General features: G+C 43.0%; 1 protein-coding gene across 1 annotated transcript in view; it reads right to left on the bottom strand.

Annotated features, from left to right (window-relative positions):
- Window positions 1–26,610, bottom strand: part of LOC115206513 (chloride channel protein 2) — a 144,820-nt gene that overhangs the window by 15,797 nt on the left and 102,413 nt on the right. Inside the window, exons 17-19 of the mRNA XM_029773584.1 lie at window positions 13,864–13,981; window positions 12,873–12,943; window positions 1,016–1,054 (exon numbers count right to left, since the gene is read on the bottom strand). Coding sequence (XP_029629444.1) covers window positions 1,016–1,054; window positions 12,873–12,943; window positions 13,864–13,981 — 228 coding nt within the window. The remainder of the gene's footprint in view (window positions 1–1,015; window positions 1,055–12,872; window positions 12,944–13,863; window positions 13,982–26,610) is intronic.

Here is a 26,610-nt window from a genome sequence, read left to right as displayed (position 1 = left end):
TTTTGATTTGTTTAACACTTTTTTGGTTACTACATGATTCCATATGTGTTATTTCATAGTTTAGATGTCTTCACTATTATTCTACAATGTAGAAAATAGTCAAAATAAAGAAAAACCCTTGAATGAGTAGGTGTGCTAAAACTTTTGACCGGTAGTGTATGCTACTAGTTTATTCACAAACCTGTTGCGGGGTGAGGACGGTAAACCGACTGTCTGGCGGTGTCTAAAACGCAAACACGCCTCACGCACGATACAGTTTTGGAAACATATATAACTTAACAGTGAGAAACAATATATAAAAAACAAAAAAGGTACAAGTTCTACACACTTTCATAGGTTTAGGGTTCCCACGGCCATATTTCTATGTTACAGTGCTTGTTTATGGAAGACAGATGGAAGACAGAAGCGAGCACCTGTGCTAATTAGCTATCTAGCATGCTCTGAACACCTGTGTGTAATGGAAGAAGGCCACCAGAAACGTGTGAAAAATACTGTCGGCTGCAATTGTGGTAAAGCAGGTTAAAACAGTGTAGGTAAGGAACATGTATATATTGCATTTGTGAAATTATTTTGATGTGATGAAAGTAGAGGCCTTTATGTTCTCAAACGTTTAAACAGGGCGTCAGGATTGTAGTTCACATGGAACCAGCTGTCCTCCATACCATCAGCTGAGATCCCAAGACTGGGAACGGCTGTAAGCCACCTTGGGCCCCATTGGGTTCTTGAGAGCTATCCCTATCCAAACATCAACCCTAATCTCAATCCCTATCAAAACTCCACTTCCTTTAAACCTAGGTGTTTTCCTCTTTTGTGTGGCTACACAGTGTCTGGCTGTGGTCTCTGGTGCAGAGATAATAGATGCCCATAGAGATTCCAGCTTTGATAAGGATATTCATACTCAGTGACTAATTATTCCCCTGATAACCAGTAAATACACTGTAGCGTAGACAGACAGCACTGACACATCCTGAGAGAAAAGGGAGAAAGAGGGAGAGAAAGTGTTGTAGGGTCTCACCTCTCTGATGGTCATGTCATCATCCACATCCAAGTCATCCTGAGAGAAGAGGGACAGGAAACAGATCAACACACTTACACTGCAAACACACACCAAAAAGACTTGTGTGCACGCCCGCACACAAACACTACAGACAAGCACAACGTCAAAATGACAGTAAATAACTTGAAATACAAACCCAAGGACACACAGTACACTCATACTACAAATAAAAGACTTGTTCATGTCATGGCCACATTGCAGTCAAACTGAACACAGTGACAAAATGAAGAGGTGGATGGACAGATGTGACAAGAGACACTAAATGAATAACTACACATATGACCATAGTGGTGGGGTTGAAAACGTGCTTGAAACAGATAATGGGTTGCATTCATACAGTGCTTTTCACAAGGTCTCAAGTACAGATGGGATGATTGACACTAATGGATTTGACCATGGAGTGATGATGGCTACAGTTTGGATATGAGCCGGGCGGGCGGGCCTGAAAACCTGAGAGAGTTCTATAGTGCTGAGTGGTACTTAAGTGTGTGTGTCAATGTCAAAAGACGTGTGTATAGCCCCATTCAGACGGATACGTTTTACTGGGGAAGTTGGGACACACACTCAGTCTCCCGCAGCTCTAGGGTTTAGGGAATAGGGTGTCATTTGGGATGATCCCTCAGTCTCCTGCAGCTCTGGGATACAGTCTGAGTGAGTGTTTGGTGCAAGCTGACACCAACCTGATTCAAACCTGCTTGGTTTTCCAGTTAATGAGCGAGCGGCACGTCGAGGCAGAGGAGACTCCTAGAACCCTGCAGACATGTCTTAAATGCAGTCCATGACAATCACAACAGCTCAAAGGGAACTGAAGGCTTTTTCTGGTTAAAACACATTATGTGCACACAAATCACCACATCCGTAATTTTTGTTACTTGGCAGGAAGGTTTTTATCCCAGCCCTAAAAACCTACAGTTTTTTGGCAAACGCCCAGGTCCTGTGATAATACTTATCCTGTGCTGATCGTCATCCCTGTATTTTGAGGGAAATTACAGTTTAAATCAGGTGCTGCACCCAGTTTGGGTAAAAACATGGGAACAAATTGATGCTTAAAACAAAGTGCTATGCACGTAGCGTACAGATGAATGATCCGTTTTGTCACATATCAACTTTCCTAGAGCCATCTTTTAAAAAGATGAAGTGGACAAGATTGTGCCAATTAATTGGTAAATTGCCAAATCCGTCAGGGAATGAAATGTCTACATAGGTTACAGTAAATTATTCTTATTGATATGTATTATTTGAACTGAAGGCCATTACTCCAATATTAGGATGTCCCTAGACATTTGAAATATCTTCCTACCTAGAAAAGCCTCCAGGCTTCCGTCAAAACTGTCAGCTTTGAATGAGGAAAAAAAACATTACAGGGGCAGTTTGGCCAAACTAATCCCGTCCGAATTGTCCACTGGAGAAACGGACATACTGAGGTAATAATTACATAGCCGATGTAGCACAACTCATTCCACAGGGGGCTGAGTGTCTGCAGGTTTTTGCTCCACCCTTGTACTTGATTGATGAATTAAGGTCAGTAATTAGTAAGGAACTCCCCTCACCTGGTTGTCTAGGTCTTAACTAAACATCTGCAAACACTCTGCCCTACGTGGAATGAGTTTGACATCCCTGTTCTATAGTAAATCTAGTCCCGTGCGAATAGGGCTTATGTGTGAGTTTAGAGTAATAAAACGGTGTATTTACTGGAAGAGTGTGTTTTCTTTATGAGGGTGAGAATAGCAGTGTGTGTATGTTTTTGCGCTTATCCATTTCTGTCTACATCTACACCTGACCCCTCTACCAGCCTCAGGCCCCGGGGGTGATGGGAGCCCTGAGCTCATTTATCCACCCGCCTGCAGTGGCTGATCTCCCTGTAACCCTGGCAACGATTGCCATGGGGCCCGGCCGGTCAAGGTGCTCTCCTTACTGTAGAATTATGCAACCAGAAATCAGCTGTGTCTAGAGTTGACAACACCATCTCCCCTCACACCAGCATGGGCTGACAGTCCTCTAGCACTGCATTTTACAGTCCTGTTTCCGCCTGTTTTTACCTGCTATTTACTAGAGTCTCATGAGGTCAATGGGTCCTTTTCTGGCACACATTTAGCAGAATTAAACACATTGGTTACTACCATGTAAGTTAAAATAAAATAAAGTGCTACTGACAAACCTGTACACCTCTCCAAAACCAGGGCACATCACAGATGAAAGAGGTGTGTGTCTATCTAATCAAATCACATTGTATTTGTCACATGCACCGAATACTACAGGTGTAGACCTTACTGTGAAATGCTTACTTACAAGACCTTAACCAACAATGCAGTTCAAGAAATAGAGTTAAGAAAATATTTGCTAAATAAAAAATGTAATCAAAAAGTAACAAGGAAATGACATAACATTAATGAGGCTATATACAGGGGGTACTGGTACCGAGTCAATGTGCGGGGTACAGGTTAGTCGAGGTAATTTGTAAAGTGACTATTCATAGATAATAAACAGTGAGTAGCAGCAGGGTACATTTTCTAAATAATCCGGGGGTCAATGTAAATAGTCCAGCTGGCCATTTGAATAATTGTTCAGCAGTCTTATGGCTTGGGGGTAGAAGCTGTTAAGGAGCCTTTTGGTCCTAGACTTGGCGCTCCGGTACCGCTTGCCGTGCGGTGTGTGTAGAGAGAACAGTATAATACAGAGATGTAGTTGTTTAATATAGAACAGCTAACACCTGCAGTGTGTTCTGGGGAGAGAGACAGAGCAGGTGAGACTGTGCATGTAAAGTATGTTGTATGAAGATTAAGTAGTCTATTAGGTGAGCAAATATGCAGAGGCCCTTGTGGATATGTGGAGACGCAAGAGTGGGTGTATGAATGTGAGTGTACCTAGGAGAGTGTGTGTGTATGGAAGAATGTGTGAGATACAGACAGCGCGCATGCCTGCGTGTGCGTGTACAGCCCCGCACAGTGAGTGACTGGGTAAGAGGCAGTGTGCTGACAGAGAGCGAAGCTCTATTGTTTGCTGTGCAGCTTCCACAGAGAGCAGCATCCCTCCTCTCCTCGCTCTATCCACCCTTTTCCCCCAAGCGATCAATCTCTCCCTCTATCCTGTACATCCTGTAGTCAATAAGCCAATCAGAGCCTGGGGTCCAGGTCAGCATGGAATATGTTGACATAACCACAACTACCCAATCACACATGCCTCCGAGATACACAGTGCACAAAACATTAGGAACAGCTTCCTAATATTGAGTTGCACCCCCTTTGCCCTCAGTTTGAGGGCAGTGCAGACTATACACGGTGTCAAAAGCATTCCACAGGGATGCTGGTTCATGTTGACTCCAACACTTCCCACAGTTCTATTAAGTTGGCTGGATGTCCTTTGGGTGGTGGACCATTCTTGGTACATACGGGAAACTGTTGAGCGTAGATGGATTCTGTTAAAATGTAACATGTTTCAAGTTAAACTGTAGTTTGTTTGTATCCTGTTTAGTGAATGATTACTGTGAGTGTTAATGGAGTTCAGGCCATGAAACTGTGTGTAAGCTCATTTAGACAGGTTGACCTAATCAGATAAGAGGACATTTCCTAGGATCAGAGAGCAGGGTCAGGCCCTGGTCAATGAAGATGGACAGGGTGAGATTCTGACATCTAGCTAAACAAAGAGTGGACCATTTTATGCTGCTGCTAGTCTCTGTTTATTATCTATGCATAGTCACTTTAATAACTCTACCTACATGTACATATTACTTCAATTACCTCGACTAATGACCTTCAATTACCTCGACTCATAGATGTCATCCTAACAAACTCGCCCTCCAAATAACCCTGCTGTTTTCAATCAAGATCTCAGCGATTATTGCCTGCATCCGTAATGGGTCTTGCGACCAAACGACCACCCCTCATCACTGTCAAACGCTCCCTAAAACACTTCTGCGAACAGACCTTTCTAATCGACCTGGCTGGGGTATCCTGGAATGACATTGACCATGTCTGCCCTTGACCAGCACAAAAACATCCTGTGGCGTTCTGCATTAGCATCGAATAGCCCCCGTGATATGCAACTTTTCAGGGAAGTTAGGAACAAATATACACAGGCAGTTAGGAAAGCTAAGGCTAGCTTTTTCAAACAGAAATTTGCATCCTGTAGTACGAACTCAAAAAAGTTCTGGGACACTAAAGTCCATGGAGAATAAGAACACCTCCTCCCAGCTGCACACTGCACTGAGGCTAGGGAACATTGTCACCATCGATAAATCCACTATAATTGAGAATTTCAATAAGCATTTCTCTACGGCTGGCTATGCTTTCCACCTGGCTACCCCTACCCCGGTCAACTGCCCGGCACCCTCCACAGCAACCCGCCAAAGCCCCCACCATTTCTCCTTCACCCAAATCCAGATAGCTGATGTTCTGAAAGAACTGCAAAATCTGGACCCCTACAAATCAGCCAGGCTAGACAATCTCTGATCTAGGATCAGAGAGACAATCTGGACAATCTCTTTCTAAAATTATCTGCCAAAATTGTTGCAACCTCTATTACTAGCCTGTTCAACCTCTCTTTCGTATTGTCTGAGATTCCCAAAGATTGGAAAGCTGCCATTTCGAATCCCCCCATACCTTCTCCGCTATGCAATCTGGTTTCAGAGCTGGTCATGGGTGCACCTCAGCCATGCTCAAGGTCCTAAATGACATCATAACCGCCGCCATCGATAAGAGACATTACTGTGCAGCTGTATTCATCGACCTGGCCAAGGCTTTCGACTCTGTCAATCACCACATTCTTATTGGCAGACTCGAAAGCCTTGGTTTCTCAAATGATTGCCTCGCCTGGTTTACCAACTACTTCTCTGATAGAGTTCAGTGTGTCAAATCAGAGGGCCTGTTGTCCGGACCTCTGGCAGTCTCTATGGGGGTGCCACAGGGTTCAATTCTCGGGCCGACTCAATTCTCTGTATCAATGATGTTGGTCTTGCTGCTGGTGATTCTCTGATCCGCCTCTACGCAGACGACACCATTCTGTATACTTCTGGCCCCTCTTTGGATACTGTGTTAACTAACCTCCAGACGAGCTTCAATGCCATACAACTCTCCTTCCGTGGCCTCCAACTACTCTTAAACGCAAGTGCATGCTATTCAATCGATCACTGCCCGCACCTGCTCGCCCGTCCAGCATCACTGGACGGCTCTGACTTAGAATACGTGGACAACTACAAATACCTAGGTGTCTGGTTAGACTGTAAACTCTCCAGACTCAGATTAAGCATCTCCAATCCAAAATTAAATCTAGAATCGGCTTCCTATATCGCAACAAAGCATCCTTCACTCATGCTGCCAAACATACCCTCATAAAACAGACCATCCTACCGATCCTCGACATCCGCGATGTCATTTACAAAATAGCCTCCAACACTCTACTCAACAAACTGGTTGCAGTCTATCACAGTGCCATCCATTTTGTCACCGAAGCCCCATACACTACCCACCATTGCGACCTGTACGCTCTCGTTGGTTGGCCCTCGCTTCATACTCGTCGCCAAACCCACTGGCTATAGGTTATCTACAAGTCTCTGCTAGGTAAAGCCCCGCCTTATCTCAGCTCACTGGTCACCATAGCAGCACCCACTTGTAGCACGCGCTCCAGCAGATATATCTCACTGGTCACCCCCAAAGCCAATTCCTCCTTTGGTCGTCTTTCCTTCCAGTTCTCTGCTGCCAATGACTGGAACGAACTGCAAAAATCTCTGAAGCTGGAGACTCATATCTCCCTCACTAGCTTTAAGTACCAGCTGTCAGAGCAGCTCACAGATCACTGCACCTGTACATAGCCCATCTATCTACCTACGTCATCCCCATACTATATTTATTTATCTTGCTCCTTTGCACCCCAGTATCTACATTTTACATTTTAGTCATTTAGCAGATGCTCTTATCCAGAGCGACTTACAGTAGTGAATGCATACATTTTCATACATTTTTTTTCCCGTACTGGCCCCCCGTACAGTAGTGAATGCATTCATCTTCTGCACATCTACCATTCCAGTGTTTAATTGCTATATTGTAATTACTTCGCCACCATGGCCTATTTATTGCCTTAACTTAACTCATTTGCACTCACTGTATATAGACTTTTTGTTTTCTTTTGTTCTACTGTATTATTGACTGTATGTTTTGTTTATTCCATGTGTAACTCTGTGTTGTTGTATGTGTCGATTTTGCTATGCTTTATCTTGGCCAGGTCGCAGTTGGAAATGAGAACTTGTTCTCAACTAGCCTACCTGGTTAAATAAAGGTGAAAAAAAACGGTACCCCGCACATTGACTCTGTACCGGTACCCCCTGTATATAGCCTCGCTATTGTTATTTTACTGCTGCTCTTTAATTATTTGTTACTTTTATTTATTTTTTTGTATTTTTCGTAACTGCATTGTAGGTTAAGGGCTTGTAAGTAAGCATTTCACTGTAAGGTCTACACCCATTGTATTCGGCACATGTGACAAATAACATTTAATTTGATTTGATTCCACATGGGAGATATGGGAAACTCATTGGGGTCATAAAATGTATAGCTGGGGAGGTGACACCTACGAGAGGGTGGTGACTAAAAGGAGGGAAGAGTATAAGATGGGTTGTGAACTTTCTAAATGTATGCACTCAGCTGATGGCATCCTTGGTATTAAACACTTGAAACTTCGAGCTTTTGGTCTCAATTCCTTATTGCAAAGAGGCAAAAATAGCATTTTTCTATTTAACAGCGTGAAAACCCAGCAGTGTTGCAGTTCTTGAAACACTCAAACTGGTGTGTCTGGCACCTATTACCATAGCCTGTTCAAAGGTACTTAAATCTTTTGTCTTGCTCATTCACCCTCTGAATGGAATACATACACAATCCATGTCTCAATTGTCACAAGGCTTAAAAATCCTTCTTGAACCAGTCTCCTTCCCTTCATCTACACTGATTGAAGTGGATTTAACAGGTGACATCTCCCTCTCTCCCTTCCTCTTGATCTATCTATTGATTGATCTTTCTGCATCTGTGTGTGTCTGTCTCTTAATCTAATCTAAGTCCTCTGCTCCTTCGCTCAGTGTCTTGACCCATAGTGTTGGTCCACTGCAATCCACACATCAAACTACTCAACAGGCTCCAATTCAGGGCCAGCCAAGAATGTAACAGACACACTCGCTGATAACGCTATTCCACGTGTGATTCTAAAGGCAGCCGCTCAGTGACGTATTGTCTGGTCTGCTCTTGTCAAGAGGAGGAGAGAAATAATGAGAAAACACTGATCTCTGAAAGGCCAGCATTTCTCTGGGATGGAATACTCATGTCATTTACCCTGCATCAATATTTCACACTGGAAACAGAGTGCGGTAGGAAGGAGGGAAGGCAGGAAAGAAGGTAGACCAAAGGGAGAGGAAGGAGGAGGTGGGAAGAAGGGAGCAGGGAAGGGAGGGAAAGGAGAGGGAAAGAAAGAAATATAGTGATGCAGAGCGGTAGAGAGAGAGGGGAAACTAGTGATTTGGAGAGAGGAAAAGGAGGCTGTGAACTACAGCTCAGGGGGAGAAAGATAAGTAATAACTGGATTTATTTCAGATACGGGGGTGTAGTATAGACAGAAGTCTTGGGAAAATATTTTAATACATTTGTTTGTTCATAATTTATGTTTAGGGCCTCTGTGGACAAATGGATTCTGAGTACACACGGACTCCCTCTGGAATACTAATAACTAGAATCAACACTAAGAACACCCTAGCATAAAACACAAACATCAAAGATTTATAATGACTAATATGCCTCTATTTAACTTCAAATCAAATTGTATTTGTCACATGCGCCAAATAAACAGGTGTAGCCCTTACAATGCTTACTTACAAGCCCTTAACCAACTATGCAGTTCAAGAAATAGAGATATTTACTAAATAAACTAAAGTGAAAAAAATATATAAAAAAATAAATCAAAACAGTAACACAAGAAAACTATATAACAATAACGAGGCTATATAGACGGCGTACTGGTACCGAGTCAATGTGCGGGGGTACAGGTTAGTCGAGGTAATTTGTAAAGTGACTATGCATAGATAATAAACAGTGAATAGCAGCAGTGAAGGGGGGGGGGGGGTCAATGTAAATAGTCCGGGTGGGCATTTGATTAATTGTTTAGCAGTATTATGGCTTGGGGGTATAAGCTGTTAAGGAGCCAGGCCTGCTTGTCATGTGTTAGCAGAGAGAACAGTCTAGGACTTGGGTGACTGGAGTCTGACAATTGTTCTATATACCACCTAGTATATAGGTCCTGTCCGGAAGCTTGGCCCCAGTGATGTACTGGGCCATACGCACTACCCTCTGTAGCTCCTTACGATCAGGTTGAAAATGTCAGTGAAGACACTTGACAGTTGATCCGCGCATGCATTGAGTACACATCCTGGTAATCCGTCTGGCCCCGCAGCTTTGTGACTGTTGACCTGTTTAAAGGTCTTGCTCACATCGGCTACGGAGAGTGTGATCACACAGTCGTCCAGAACAGCTGGTGCTCTCAAGAATGCTTCAGTGTTGCTTGCCTCGAAGCAAGCACAAAAAGGCATTTAGCCCGTCTGGTAGGCTCGTGTCACTGGGCAGCTCACGGCGGGGTTTCCCTTTGTATTCCGTAAAATTTTTCAAACCCTGCCACAGCCGACGAGCGTCAGAGCCGGTGTAGTAGGATTCAATCTTAGTCCTGTATTGACGCATTGCCTATTTTATGGTTCGTCTGAGGGCATAGCGGGATTTCTTATAATTGTCTAGATTAGTGTCACGCTAATTCTAGCCTTTAGCTCGGGGCAGATGTTGCCTGTAATCCATGGGTTCTGGTTGGGAAATGTACATACGATCACTGTGGGGATGATGTCATCGATGCACTTATTGATGAAGCCGGTGACTGAAGTGGTGTATTCTTCAATGCCATTGGATTAATCCGGAACATATTCCAGTCTGTGCTAACAAAACAGTCCTGTTGCATAGCATCCGCGTCATCTGACTTCTTCCGTATTGAGCAAGTCACTGGTACTTCCTGCTTTAGTTTTTGATTGTAAGCAGGAATCAGGAGGATAGAATTATGGTCAGATTTGCCAAGTGGAGGGCGAGGGAGAGCTTTGTATGCATCTGTGTGTGTGGAGTAAATGTGGTCTAGAGTTTTTTCCTCCCCCCCTGGTTGCACATGTGACATGCTGGTAGAAATTAGGTAAAATGGATGTAAGTTTGCCTGCATTAAAGTCCCCGGCCATTAGGAGCCCCGCTTCTGAATGAGCATTTTCTTGTTTGCTTATGGCCTTATACAGCTCGTTGAGTGTGGTCTTAGTGCCAGCCTAGGTTTGTGGTAGTAAATAGACGGCTACAAATAATATAGATGAGAACTCTTGGTAGACAGTGTGGTCTACAGCTTATCAATACCTTTAGACTTCTTTAATATTAGACATCGCGCACCAGCAGTTACTGACAAATAGACACACCCCCACCCCGTCTTACAAGACGTAGCTGATCTGTCCTGCCGATGAACGGAGAAGTCAGCCAGCTCAATATTATTTGTCTTGTCATTCAGCCACGTCTCGGTGAAACATAAGATATTACAGTTTTTAATGTCCCGTTGGTAGGATAATCTTAATCGCCCAGTTTATTTTCCAATGGATTGCACATTGGTCAATAATACGGAGGGAAGTGGTGGTTTACCTACTTGTTGGTGAATTCTTACAAGGTACCCTGCCCTCCACCCCCTTTCCCTCAGTGTTTTCACGCTGATGACGAGGATTTGGACCTTGTCTTGACAAAGCAGTATATCCTTTGAGTTGGACGCAAAATTCTTCATCCAGTTTGAGGTGAGTAATAGCTGTTCTGATGTCCAGAAGCTCTTTTCGTTCACAAGAGACGGTAGCAGCAACATTATGTACAAAAAATGCAAAAAATAATGATAAAATAGCACAATTGGTTAGGAGCCCGTAAAACGGCAGCCATCGCTTGCGGCGCCATTATATTGCAGCTCACCAAAACATTCAGGGCATCAATACTGTACCAATAGGTTTAGGCTAGGCACATAATGAATTACTAATATTACACACACAGTCTAGAACAGGTCTCTATCAAAAGTAACTTTTTTCTATCGTAAAAATACTCTACTTTTCTAAGTGTGTGTGTGTGTGTGTGTGTGTGTGTGTGTGTGTGTGTGTGTGTAATGTAGACAAAATAACTAAGCTGGGTGGTGGTTTCTCGTGAATGATACCCACGTGATCAAGAGGACAACAATCAAAAGGTTCAAGATTAAATTTAGCTTTTATGACATATGGATGAGTCATACATGTAGCCTATGGATATGAGATAAAACCAATGTTTAATGACATAACCCTGAACTATTTAATATATTTATTTATTTATGAATAAAACAATTACCATTTTATATTTTGTCGGGGTGTACATGCTGAATTTTATCATGGTGTTGTATTCATCAGTGTTAACTCAGAATTGGGCAGTTGTTTCATTGAAGGACATGCATCACTGTTAGAAAGTAGCAGCGTTGGTAATTCGACAGTATCATGGAATCCTTAGTGGTTGTAGTTGTAATTGATTTGTCATTGAACAGGAGGACAATAACTGCCTGTCTTACCAACAGGATACATCTCTGATTTCTGCTGTCCTCTATAAACATGTCATATAATAATATATGCCATTTAGGGGATGCTTTTATCCAAAGTTACCTACAGTAATGAGTGCATACATTTTACGTATGGGTGTCCCCAGGAATCAAACACACAACCCTGGCGGTGCAAGCATCATGCTGTACCAACTGAGCCACACACGTCACAAATTACCACCTCGCTCCGCTCCCTTCCCAATCCAAACCTCACCCCCTTTCCTCTATCCCTAGTATATCTCTTGTCCTCATGACAAATGGTATGAACAACTACAGCAGATAGAAAAGTGGGAGGGGTTTGGTTCTGTGGAGGGGCAGACTGAGCCCACGAACCAGTAGAAGGTCACTGATTGGATGCCTCTAATGAAATGGCTGATGGACAGCGTGGCAGCATGGTTTGATTGAACCGCCACATCCCTTAAGTTGACCGCAACATAACCAAACCACCCTGACCGAGGAAAGACCACATTTGGACCATAGACATGGATTGTAGTCTTTTTGGGTTTAGGGTGTCATAGCTAGAGGGGTGGTCGAATTCTCATGACCCCGACTGACCTCTTGACCAATCAGTTTGCATTCTGACAATGAGGTCAGAGTTGAACCTATCTAACAGCCAATAAGAAGAGGAATAGGGGTTAGAGGTCAGTAATGGTTCACAGACAGGGAGGAGGGCGTTCAACACATTTAGCTCGATGGTACAGATCACAGTCCATCGGCATGGATTAGCACTGCAGCGGATGACGATTGGTTGATTGGATGACTGACCGGATGCTGGGCAGTTTCCTTGGGTATTCCCAGCGTTCTTACCACAACGGATATCCTGACGCGCTTGGGTGGCCTCCTGAAATCCGGAGTCGCAGAGCTCGATGCAGTGCCCTTTATGTTGATGTTGACATTGTTGTTCTTCCAGCAGCCAAAGACAAGAACAACGTTAACACAACGCCTCCGCAAAGTGGGGCAAACGCTCACCCCACCACTCTAAGAAACAGACACTCAAGTCTCACAACCCAAGTGGTGGTGTGGGGGCATGAGTTGGTGGTGTCACTCAGAGAAAGTGGAGAGCAGGACTGGGCAGGAAGGGGTTATGTGTAGGAGAGAGTTGGGCGATTCTGAGCTTGGAGGAGAGAATCGGAAGAGTGTGTAGGAAGTAAGGGTGTGTAGGTTAAAACAGGTGTCTCACCTCCAGGCCTTCTGTCTCAGGGTTGACACAGAAGAGATTCTTTAAGGTGTTGCCAGAGTGGTCCTGGGGACCTGAGAAAGGGAGAGAAGAGAGAGAGACTATTGAAGTTGCTCTAAGTAAATAAAAAATAACTTAGTTGTTTAATCATTCTTTAAAGTCTAAGCTGTTTTATGAAATGGATGGATCATTTAGCCATTTGATTTAGAATTTTAGGTAGAAAAATAAATACAATTATTTGATAAAATATTGAATTTAGCCATTACTACAATAGCTCAGAGAAACGCAATGAATAACACATTCATAAATGGCAAAAAAGACAGTCAAAAAATAAATCATAAGAAACAAGGTTTTGAAGGGTTTGTCCTATATCTCGGAGATATAAGAAAGCTAAGGAATTATTATTATTATTATTTTTTTAACACATATTTAACCTCTTTTTTGGATAGGCACAACAGTACCTTCATCCTTCCATAAAAAAAATGTAAACTGGTGCCGGTTTCTTCAGACAAGTCCCGTGACACTTGTCGTAGAGCAAAATGGAGAACACCATCCTTTCCACAGTGGGGTCACATTAGTTTGTATCCAAAACAGCTACAAACAGAAGCTGGCACATTGACTGTACCGACTTCAGACGAGTACCCTGACACTTGGGTCATAGAGCAGATACCATATTGTGTTCGTGAGAGTCTCCCCTTTCCATATAGTGGTCATAATAGTTTGTAGGTCAAACCGTTCGGGAGCTACAGACGTTTTCGTGAGAAGACAGATTTTCGGGATGTCTCATGGTCTGACAAACACCTCTCTGTCACCTTTCACCGTTGATGCGGTAGCGGGATAATGGCGGATGCAGTGGATTGAGACGCAGCCAATATCTCTAGCTTAAACTGACAGATTTTAAATGGGGATTTTTTTATTATGCTACTTGTTACCAGTGCATCAATTGACTCTAGGGGGTTAAGGTCTGACCGAGGGTGTGTGTGTTTGCTCTTACTTGCGGGCATGGGTATCTCAGGAGGGCGGTCCACCACAGAGGGTCTCTTCAGGGCCGGCTTCAGTGGCTTCATGGAGGGGGTAGGGGTGGAACTGAAGGAAGACTCCTCTGTGGAGATCTACACACACACTCGCGTTACTATATACTCTGAATACATATAATCAATAGTACAGTATATGCTGCACCTACACTACCGTTCAAAAGTTTGGGGTCACTTAGAAATGTCCATGTTTATGAAAGAAAAGCAAATGTTTTTGTCCATTAAAATAACATCAAATTGATCAGAATAACATCAAATTGATCACATACAGTGTAGACATTGTTAATGTTGTAAATTACTATTGTAGCTGGAAACGGCTGATTTTTAATGGAATATCTACATAGACGTACAGAAGCCCATTTTCAGCAATCATCGCTCCTGTGTTCCAAAGGCACGTTGTGTTAGCTAATCCAAGTTTATCATTTTAAAATTCTTATTGATCATCAGAAAACCATTTTGCAATGATGTTAGCACATCTGAAAACTGTTGTCCTGATTATAGAAGCAATAAAACTGGCCTTCTTTAGACTAGTTGTGTATCTGGAGCATCAGCATTTGTGGGTCCGATTACAGGCTCAAAATGGCCAGAAACAAAGACCTTTCTTCTGAAACTCGACAGTCTGTTCTTGTTCTGAGAAATTAAGGCTATTCCATGCGAGAAATTGCCAAGAAACTGAAGATCTCGTACAACCCTGTGTACTAATCCCTTCACAGAACAGCGCAAACAGGCTCTAACCAGAACAGAAAGAGGAGTGGGAGGCCCCGGTGCACAACTGAGCAAGAGGACAAGTACATTAGAGTGTCTAGTTTGAGAAACAGATGCCTCACAAGTCCTCCACTTGCAGCTTCATTAAATAGTACTCGCAAAAACACCAGTCTCAACGTCAACAGTGAAGAGGCGACTCCGGGATGCTGGAATTCTAGGCAGAGTTCCTCTGTCCAGTTATTGGCCAGTCGGAGATATGGCATTTTCTTTGCAACTCTGCCTAGAAGGCCAGCATCCCAGAGTCGCATTCTCACTGTTGACGTTGAGATAAATTATGTGCGAGGTTATTCTTATCCAAACTTGGGAGGTGAATTGATGTTGTGCAGGGTTGTAATGTCTTCTGATTTTTGTTATTTCCTGTTTTACAGCTTCGGTGCTCTGGAGCCTGGTGTCGCCAAGGAGCATTCAGACTGTCGGGACCAGGTTTCAGCTGCTGCGCATCTTTCCTCCCATAGATGGTCTGCCTGTAAAAGCACCACCTGGACTGGACACAGCTAGACAAACTATATTTTTGACAAGATCAGGGAGTTATGTGATGAAGAGGCTATGGACATCACACGTCCTGCACCAAAGTCAAGGGCAGGACAGAAACAGGCTCTCCGAAAATGGATTCCCTTGTTCATGTGTGGTTTGGACGGACCAGTCATCAGCACTATCTGCAGTGCCTCTATTCACATGACTCTCTCCTAACACACACGCCATACGTTGCTACTACTATTATTTTTCTACCCTGCTGCTCAGCCACTTTACCCCTGATTGTATGCAAATAACTACCTTGTCTATCACTGACATCGTTATTGTTCTTGTACATGCTGTATATGTTATTTACATTGACACCATCTATTTCTGATATTGCTACAATGCAAGTAACCATTTGGCTGTACCGTTTACACCTTCTGTAGAGACCATCCACTTAGTAAAATATTGATACAGTTGAAGTCAGAAGTTTACATACACTTAGGTTGGAGTCATTAAAATTCATTTTTCAACCACTCCGCAAATTTCTTGGTAACAAACAATAGATTTGGCAAGTCGGTTAGGACATCTACTTTGTGCATTACAGAAATACATTTTTCAACAATTGTTTGCAGACAGATTATTTAACTTATAATTCACTGTATGACAATTCCAGTGGGTCAGAAGTTTAGATACACTAAGTTGACTGTGCCTTTAAACAGCTTGGAAAATTCCAGAAAATGATGTCATGGCTTTAGAAGCTTCTGATAAATGATGCCAATTAGCCTGAGTCAATTGGAGGTGTACCTGTGGATGTCCTTCAAGGCCTACCTTCAAACTCAGTGCCTCTTTGCTTGACATCATGGGAAAATCAAAATAAATCAGCCAAGACCTCAGAAAGAAATTGTAGACCTCCACAAGTCTGGTTCATCTGTACAAACACCACCACGCAAGTATAAACACCATGGGACCACGCAGCCGTCATACCGCTCAGGAAGGAGACACGTTAGAGATGAACGTACTTTGTTTCGAAAAGTGCAAATCAATCCCAGAACAGCAAAGAACCTTGTGAAGATGCTGGAGGAAACAGGTACAAAAGTATCTATATCCACAGTGTCATGACGTTGTATTAGTTAATGTGACGATTGTTGCTCATCGAATTATTAACTGTTTATAATTGCGTGCTTAAATGAATTAAGCAATGAATCAAGCAGTTATTAACTCATTAACCTGGGGCACCATGGGAAAATTAGTTTTATTGAGTTTCTATTTCCCAAATTAACTCAAAGAATATCAGAATATCGATTTTACAACAGTCGCTAAATTAATCAACCTCTAGTCTCATGTCTGAACGTCGCATAATCCGGGAATCTGCACGAACCCGGGCTACACCAATGAGTTTACCACACCAATCTTAGTTGATTATTTATTTACTAGCAAGCTAAAATGATGATAAAATATACACATACACAAAACACAGTCTAGGCTATTGATTAGGACTTAGTATAACGGGCCAACACACTATGGCGCGTGTTACCCAAAATGGGGATTTCAAAGAGAGAGAAACAAAGAAAGTACACGAGAGAAATATACATTTGGGTTCATCTGTCAGCTATGCTTATTTAAACCTAGCCTTGCCCCGAACTGCCGCTCTTATGGGTAAGAATATAATGATGTAATTACGTGTTGGAGGTCTCAGGTGGGAAGCTCCGCGTGGGTCGTTTAGGCTGCTCAATGACGCACTTCTCCGGCGCAACTCTCTGGTTGTCCTCACGATGTCAGTGTCCTTCTTGGCTAAGTGGTTTGATCCCTCGCCCTTGCTCTGAAAGGGGTCTTCTGAGGACAGACAGCTCTGTAGCTCAGAGCTCACAGCTTAGGAATGAAACAGTGTAGATACCACGATTCAATGGAGAGCGGAGGCTAGGTGGTCCGGCTTGAATTCACCCGCTTAGACACAGCTACTCATCCGTAGCTCGTGTAGAAAAAGATTTCTTTGTCTTCAACCTTGTGTTTCGTTTTGGGGTTCGTTGACTTTTTTTAGACCTTCGCTGTAGCTTGGGGTCACTTAGTCTAATATGTTAATTCTCCAGTCTCCTGTCTTATACTTTCTGGTCAGAAGTGGGCGTAACCACCTTTAGGGCAGTTCTCTGGGCGTACCAAGTTAAGGGACAAGGCCTAGATTTTACTCAAATCCAATTTTAGACACTAACTTCACATCTCATCTTTACCAAAACATTCTGTTTGATTTGGATAGTTTCCACACAACGTGCAATGTATAAACATCAGGCATATACTGGGAAGACTCTTAAAGGTACAATGTTTTCATAATAACGTAATTTGTTAACTTTTAATAATGAAACAAAAATTACATACATTTTCATATTCCATCTATCGTCATGACCACCATTGTGGCTGACGGAAACCATTGTTCCAAAGTCCCTTTATTGCATGTTTAATGTTCTGAGGCCAGTTCTCCATAGTGAGGACAAAGGAATTTCTCTGTGGCCTAAGACTATCATGGGCGTGAGGGGTCATAAAACCCCCACAGACCCCTAGATCTCTCCTCCTCTGTTGGGGGTTGAGAGATACCCTGTAGGATTGTAGTCTCCTGTGACCTGATCAGGACAGTCATGACAACAGCAAAACAAGTCCTATACTGACAAAACCTGAAAGGCAGCTCAGCAAGGAAGAAGCCACGGCTCCAAAACCGCCATAAAAAAGCCAGACTACGGTTTGCAACTGCACATGGGGATAAAGATCATACTTTTTGGAGAAATGTCCTCTGGTCTGATGAAACAAAAATAGAACTGTTTGACCATAATGACCATCGTTATGTTTGGAGGAAAAAGGGGGATGCTCGCAAGCCGAAGAACACCATCCCAACCGTGAAGCACGGGGGTGGCAGCATCATGTTGTGGTGGTGCTTTGCTGCAGGAGGGACTGGTGCACTTCACAAAATAAATGGCATCATGACGGAAAATTATGTGGATATATTGAAGCAACATCTCAAGACATCAGTCAGGATGTTAAAGCTTGGTCACAAATGGGTCTTCCAAATGGACAATGCATTCTTCCAACGTTGTGGCAAAATGGCTTAAGGACAACAAAGTCAAGGTATTGGAGTGGCCATCACAAAGCCCTGACCTCAATCCCATAGAAAATTTGTGGGCAGAACTGAAAAAGCATGTGCGAGCAAGGAGGCCTACAAACCTGACTCAGTTACACCAGCTCTGTCAGGAGGAATGGGCCAAAATTCCCCCAATTTACTGTGGGAAGCTTGTGGAAGGCTACCCGAAACGTTTTACCCAAATTAAACATATTAAAGGCAATGCTACCAAATACTAATTGAGTGTATTTAAACTTCTGACCCACTGGGAATGTGATGAAACAAGTAAAAGCTGAAATAAATCATTCTCTCTACTATTATTCTGACATTTCACATTCTTAAAATAAAGTGGTGATCCTAACTGACCTAAGACAGAGAGTTTTAACTAGGATTAAATGTCAGGAATTGTTAAAAACTGAGTTTAAATGTATTTGGCTAAGGTGTATGTAAACTTCCAACTTCAACTGTATGTAATGAATATTGATATGTGTGGTCATAACATGATTTTGTGACATACCACAACAATATCGTGACCGTATCAAGTGTCCATGCATCTGTTTATGTACTGCACATGTGCACCTCACTCAGGTTTCAACTCAGGCTTTTGTCTACTTTTACTTCACTACATAAGTATAGAAAATAATGTACTTTTTACTCAATACATTTTCCTTCACACCCAAAAGTTCTTGTTACATTTTGACAGGAAAATTGTCCAATTCACACACTTATCAAGAGAACATCCCCGGTCATCCCTACAGCCTCTGATCTGGCAGACTCACTAAACACAAATGCTTCGTTTGTAAATTATGTCTGAGTGTTGTTGTGTGCACCTGGCTATCGTCAATCAAAAATATAAAAAATAAAGAATTGTGCCGTCGGGTTTAATATAAGGAAATTGAAATGATTTATACTTTTATTCTAGGACAATTTAGTACTTTTTCCACCACTGGCTGTGGGTTATAGCATTTATTTCACATGACCCATCAATTTAGACAAGTGCGTCTGGGTAAGTGTCTAATGTTTATAAAACATTTGATCATCTGGACACTATGTTTACCTGGAATTGTTCCTTTATTGTAGGCTACTACCACTTTTAGTCTTAATCTTTACAACACTATTCACTGTTTAGTAGTTTACAAGTCGATCAACTTTCAAAGCATAATTACTTTCCCATCGTAGGGTACGATATACCATTTTGTAGCTCTGAGTCTCTACTTTTATCCAATATAAAAAAATCACATTTCAAATTCTTCTACATAAGACCGATTTGAGCTGGTCAGTCACAAATTTGTCAGTACATACACACAACAAGTAGGTCACATGGGGGAGAGGCATTGTGCTGTGAGGTGTTGCTTTATTTGTTTTTTGAAACGTTTGCTGTTCACTTGCACTATATGAGATGGAAGGGAGTTCAATGCAATCATGACTCATGTATAATACTGTACGTTTCCTTGAATTTGTTCTGGACCTGGGGACTGTGAAAAGACCCCTGGTGGCATGTCCGGTGTGGTAAATGTGCGTTTCAGTGCTGTGTATAAGTTGACTATGCAAACAATTTGGAATTTCCTACACAATGTCTCTTATAAAAACAAGAATAAGTCAGTCTTTCCTCAACTCTTAGCCAGGAGAGACTGGCATGCATAGTATTGATATTTGCCCTCTGATTACAATAAAGAGCACAACATGCCACTCTGTTTGGGCCAGATGCTACTTAACTAGGTCCTTCTTCACAGCACTTGAGCATGTGACTTGACAATAATCAAGATAAGATCAAACTAGAGCCTGCAGGACTTGCTTTGTGGAGTGGGGTGTCAAAAAAGCAGAGCATCTCTTCATTGTGGACAGACCTCTACCCATCTTTACAACCACTGAATCCATATGTTTTGACCATGACAGTTTATAATCTATGGTAACAACAAGCAATTTAGTCTCACCAACTTGCTCAACTACTACAGCATTCATCACCAGTTTCAGCTGCGGTCTAGAACTTAGGGAAGGATTTGTACCAAATACAATGCTCTTAGTTTTAGAGATGTTCAGGGCCAGTTTATTACTAGCCACCCATTTCCAAACTGACTGCAACTCCTTGTTAAGGGTTTCAGTGACTTCATTAACTGTGGTTGTTGATGGGTATACGGTGGAATCATCAGCATACATGGACACACAGGCTGTTTAATGCCAATGGCAGGTCATTGGTGAAAATAGAAAAGAGTAGCGGGCTTAGAGAACCTCCCTGCGGCATACCACACTTTAATGGAAGCTTCTCTGTCAAACATGTAAAGAAAAACACTAATATATATATGTATATATACACACACACACACACACACACACACACACACACACACACACACACACACCTTCAAAATAAGTGGATTTGACTATTTCTGCCATACCTGTTGCTGACAGGTGTATAAAAATTGAGCACAAAGCCATGCAATCTCCATAGACAAACACTGGCAGTAGAATGGCCTTACTGAAGAGCTCAGTGACTTTCAACGTGGCACCGTCAGGATACTACAATTCCAACAAGTCAGTTTGTTAAATTTCTGCCTTGCTAGAGCTGCCTCGGTCAACTGTAAGTGCTGTTATTGTGAAGTGGTAGGCGAAGTGGTAGGCCACACAAGCTCACAGAACGGGACTGCCGAGTGCTGAAATACATAGCGCGTAAAAATCGCCTGTCTTCAGTTGCAACACTTACTAGAGGTCGACCGATTAATCGGAATGGCCGATTAATTAGGGCCGATTTCAAGTTTTCATAACAATTGGTAATCGGTATTTTTGGCCACCGATTTGCCGATATAAAAAAATATATATATATTTTTTTAGATAAATATTGTTTTACTAGGCAAGTCAGTTAAGAACACATTCCAATGACGGTCTAGGAACGGTGGGTAAACTGCCTTGTTCAGGGGCAGAACGACAGATTTTTACCGTGTCAGCTTGGGGATGCAACCTTACGGTTAACTAGTTCAACGCCCTAACCACCTGCTTTACATTGCACTCCACGAGGAGCCTGCCTGTTTTGCGAATACAGTAAGAAGCCAAGGTAAGTTGCTAGCTAGCATTAAACTTATCTTATAAAAACAATCAATCAATCATAATCACTAGTTAACTACACATGGTTGATGATATTACTAGTTTATCTAGCCTGTCCTGCGTTGCATATAATCGATGCGGTGCGCATTCGCGAAAAAGGTCTGTCGTTGCTCCAACTTGTACCTAACCATAAACATCAATGTCTTTCTTAAAATCAATACAAAAGTATATATTTTTAAACCTGCATCTTTAGTTAATATTGCCTGCTAACATGAATTTCTTTTAACTATGGAAAATGTGTCACCTCTGCAACAGAGTCAGGGTATATGCAGCCGTTTGGGCCGCCTGGCTCGTTGCAAACTGTGAAGACTATTTCTTCCTAACAAAGACAGCCGACTTCGCCAAACGGGGGATGATTTAACAAAAGCGCATTTGCGAAAAAAGCACAATCGTTGCACGACTGTACCTAATCATAAACATCAACGCCTTTCTTAAAATCAATACACAGAAGTATATATTTTTAAACCTGCATATTTAGCTAAAAGAAATCCAGGTTAGCAGGCAATATTAACCAGGTGAAATTGTCACTTCTCTTCCGTTCATTGCACGCAGAGTCAGGGTATATGAAACAGTTTGGGCCGCCTGGCTCGTTGCGAACTAATTTGCCAGAATTTTACATAATTATGACATAACATTGAAGGTTGTGCAATGTAACAGGAACATTTAGACTTATGGATGCCACCCGTTAGGTAAAATACGGAACGGTTCCGTATTTCACTGAAAGAATAAACGTGATAGTTTCCGGATTCGACCATATTAATGACCTAAGGCTCGTATTTCTGTGTGTTATTATGTTATAATTAAGTCTATGATTTGATAGAGCAGTCTGACTGAGCGATGGTAGGCAGCAGCACGCTCGTAAGCATTCATTCAAAATAGCACTTTCGTGCATTTTGCCAGAAGCCCTTCGCAATGCATTGCGCTGTTTATGACTTCAAGCCTATCAACTCCCAAGATTAGGCTGGTGTAACAGATATGAAATGGCTAGCTAGTTAGCCGGGTGCGCGCTAATAGCGTTTCAAACGTCACTCGCTCTGAGACTTGGAGTAGTTGTTCCCCTTGCTCTGCATGGGTAACGCTGCTTCGAGGGTGGCTGTTGTCGATGTGTTCCTGGTTCGAGCCCAGGTTGGAGCGAGGAGAGGGACGGAAGCCGTACTGTTACACTGGCAATACTAAAGTGCCTATAAGAACATCCAATAGTCAAAGGTATATGAAATACAAATCGTATAGAGAGAAATAGTCCTATAATTCCTATAATAACTACAAGCTAAAACTTCTTAACTGGGAATATTGAAGACTCATGTTAAAAGGAACCATCAGCTTTCATATGTTCTCATGTTCTGAGCAAGGAACTTAAACGTTAGCTTTCTTACATGGCACATAATGCACTTTTACTTTCTTCTCCAACACTTTGTTTTTGCATTATTTAAACTAAATTGAACATGTTTCATTATTTATTTGAGGCTAAATTGATTTTATGGATGTATTATATTAAGTTAAAATAAGTGTTCATTCAGTATTGTTTTAATTGTCATTACTACACAAAAGGGGGGGGGGAAAAAAAAACAACAAAAAAAACAACAACAACAAAAAAATCGGCCGATTAATCGGTGTCGGCTGTTTTGGTCCCCCAATAATCGGCATCGGCGTTGAAAAATCATAAATTGGTCGACCTCTAACACTTACTACCGAGTTCCAAACTGCCTTTGGAAGCAACTTCAGCACAAGAACTGTCAAATCGGGAGCTTCTCGAAATGGGTTTTCATGGCCGAACAGCCGCACACAAGCCTAAAATAACCATGCGCAATGCCAAGCGTCGGCTGGAGTGGTGTAAAGTTTGCCACCATTGGTCTCAGTGGAAACGCATTCTCTGGAGTGATGAATCACACTTCACCATTTGGAAGTCCGACAAATTAATCTGGGTTTGGTGGATGCCAGGAATACGCTACCTGCCCCAAAGCATAATGCCAACTGTAAAGTTTGGTAGAGGATGAATAATGGTATGGGCCATTTTTCATGGTTCGCCTAGGCCCCTTAGTTCCAGTGAAGGGAAAACTTAATGCTACAGCATACAATGACATTCTAGATGATTCTGTGCTTCCAACTTCGTGGAAACAGTTTGGGGAAGTCCCTTTCCTGTTTCAGCATGACAATGCCCCTGTGCACAAAGCGAGGTCGATACAGAAATGGTTTGTCGAGATTGATGTGGAAGAACTTGACTGGCCTGCACAGAGCCCTGACCTCAACCCCATCGAACACCTTTAGGATGAATTAGAACGCCAACTGCGAGCCAGGCCTAATCGCTCAACTTCAGTGCCCAACCTCACTAATGCTCTTGTGGCTGAATAGAAGCAAGTCCCAACAGCAATGTTCCAACATCTAGTGTAAAGCCTTCCCAGAAGAGTGGAGGCTGTTATAGTAGTAAAGGGGTAAAGGGGGTGGGGGGGGGGACCAACTCCATATTAATGCACCTGATTTTGGAATGAGATGTTTGACGAGCAGGTGTCCACACACTTGGTCATGTAGTGTAGCTCTGCATCCACAATATGGCAGAGGTTTAAAAGCCATAACACATAAGTTCTTTCAACAACAGGTTATGGTCAATAATATCAAACTCTGCACTGAAATCTAACAGTACAGCTCCCACAACCGCCTTATTATCAATTTCTTTCAACCAATCATCAGTCATTTGTGTCAGTGCAGTACATGTTGAGTGCCCTTCTCTATAAGCATGCTGGAAGTCTGTAGTTCATTTGTTTACAGAGAAATAGCATTGTATTTGGCCAAAACATTTTTCCAACAGTATGCCAAGAGCTGGCAGCAAGCTGATAGGTTGGCTGTTAGAACCAGTAAAAGCCGCTTTACCAGTCTTGGGTAGTGGAATGACTTTGGCTTCCCTCCAGGCCTGAGGGCAAACACTTTCCTCTAGGCTCAGATTAAAGATATGACAGGTAGGAGTGGCTATAGAGGCAGCTACCATCCTCAGTAGCTTTCCATCTAAGTTGTCAATGCCAAGAGTTTTGTCATTATTGATCTATAACAATACTTTGTCCACCTCTCCCACACTAACTTTACAAAATGAAAACACATTTTTTTCTATCATTATTGGTTCTTAGAGAGAGAGAAAGAGAGTGTGAGAGCGGTGAGAGAGCTAAATGAGTGTGATGAATAGCTGGATATCCAAACCCTGCCGTCCTGGGGGTAAAAGCACCTTGTCCCTTCCCCTTCTTCTCCTCCCCCACCCGGCCTGCTGTGAATGGCTGAGTAGCACCCCACTAGCCTGGGGCAGGGTGCGGGGGTGGCGCAGGGAGGAGAAACCAGATCAGTATTCTGAATACAGCAGTGCTAGCCCCCAAAACAAAGTTAGACATTGGCAGCCTCAAAATCCCAATTTCAGCTCTGTGCGCCAGTGATCACAAACACAACCGGACACACGCGCGACAAACTCTCTCTCTCTCTCTCTCCGTTTCTTTCTCCTTCTCTGTCATCGTCTCTCTCTGTCGGTCCCTCTTATCTGTTTCTCTCAATCTGTCTCTTTCTCATTCTGCTTCTCTCGCTCTCTGTCTCTCTCCTTCTCCTTCTCCCCCTTTCAGACTCCATCTCACTCTGTCTCTTATTGATGGGACAATAAAATCTTCTCACATATAAATCATGGGACTAGAACGGTTTAATATTATTTTATTTTTCCTCTCATATTGGTTGTCAAATGGAGCCAATAAAGCAGATGGAACCAAATACTACAGTATTCACGATGGTTCTGGCTCTCCTGAGTCTCTGTGCTAACCTGGCAGTGAAGCTGATGGAGCCAGATACTACAGTATTCACTATGGTTCTGGCTCTCCTGAGTCTCTGTGCTGACCTGGTAGTGAAGCTGATGGAGCCAGATACTACAGTATTCACTATGGTTCTGGCTCTCCTGAGTCTCTGTGCTGACCTGGTAGTGAAGCTGATGGAGCCAGATACTACAGTATTCACTATGGTTCTGGCTCTCCTGAGTCTCTGTGCTAACCTGGTAGTGAAGCTGATGGAGCCAAATACTACAGTATTCACTATGGTTCTGGCTCTCCTGAGTCTCTGTGCTAACCTGGTAGTGAGGCTGATGGAGCCAGATACTACAGTATTCACTATGGTTCTGGCTCTCCTGAGTCTCTGTGCTGACCTGGTAGTGAAGCTGATGGAGCCAGATACTACAGTATTCACTATGGTTCTGGCTCTCCTGAGTCTCTGTGCTGACCTGGTAGTGAAGCTGATGGAGCCAGATACTACAGTATTCACTATGGTTCTGGCTCTCCTGAGTCTCTGTGCTGACCTGGTTGTGAAGCTGATGGAGCCAGATACTACAGTATTCACTATGGTTCTGGCTCTCCTGAGTCTCTGTGCTGACCTGGTAGTGAAGCTGATGGAGCCAGATACTACAGTATTCACTATGGTTCTGGCTCTCCTGAGTCTCTGTGCTGACCTGGTAGTGAAGCTGATGGAGCCAGATACTACAGTATTCACTATGGTTCTGGCTCTCCTGAGTCTCTGTGCTGACCTGGTAGTGAAGCTGATGGAGCCAGATACTACAGTATTCACTATGGTTCTGGCTCTCCTGAGTCTCTGTGCTGACCTGGTAGTGAAGCTGATGGAGCCAGATACTACAGTATTCACTATGGTTCTGGCTCCCCTGAGTCTCTGTGCTGACCTGGTAGTGAAGCTGATGGAGCCAGATACTACAGTATTCACTATGGTTCTGGCTCTCCTGAGTCTGTGCTGACCTGGTAGTGAAGCTGATGGAGCCAGATACTACAGTATTCACTATGGTTCTGGCTCTCCTGAGTCTCTGTGCTAACCTGGTAGTGAAGCTGATGGAGCCAAATACTACAGTATTCACTATGGTTCTGGCTCTCCTGAGTCTCTGTGCTAACCTGGTAGTGAAGCTGATGGAGCCAGATACTACAGTATTCACTATGGTTCTAGCTCTCCTGAGTCTCTGTGCTGACCTGGTAGTGAGGCTGATGGAGCCAGATACTACAGTATTCACTATGGTTCTGGCTCTCCTGAGTCTCTGTGCTGACCTGGTAGTGAAGCTGATGGAGCCAGATACTACAGTATTCACTATGGTTCTGGCTCTCCTGAGTCTCTGTGCTGACCTGGTAGTGAAGCTGATGGAGCCAGATACTACAGTATTCACTATGGTTCTGGCTCTCCTGAGTCTCTGTGCTGACCTGGTAGTGAAGCTGATGGAGCCAGATACTACAGTATTCACTATGGTTCTGGCTCTCTTGAGTCTCTGTGCTGA

The sequence above is a fragment of the Salmo trutta genome, chromosome 13 (assembly GCF_901001165.1).
Source record: "Salmo trutta chromosome 13, fSalTru1.1, whole genome shotgun sequence".
Taxonomy (NCBI): domain Eukaryota; kingdom Metazoa; phylum Chordata; class Actinopteri; order Salmoniformes; family Salmonidae; genus Salmo; species Salmo trutta.
The sequence above is the reverse complement of the archived record's forward strand: the minus strand, read 5'-3'. Positions and strand labels throughout refer to the sequence as shown.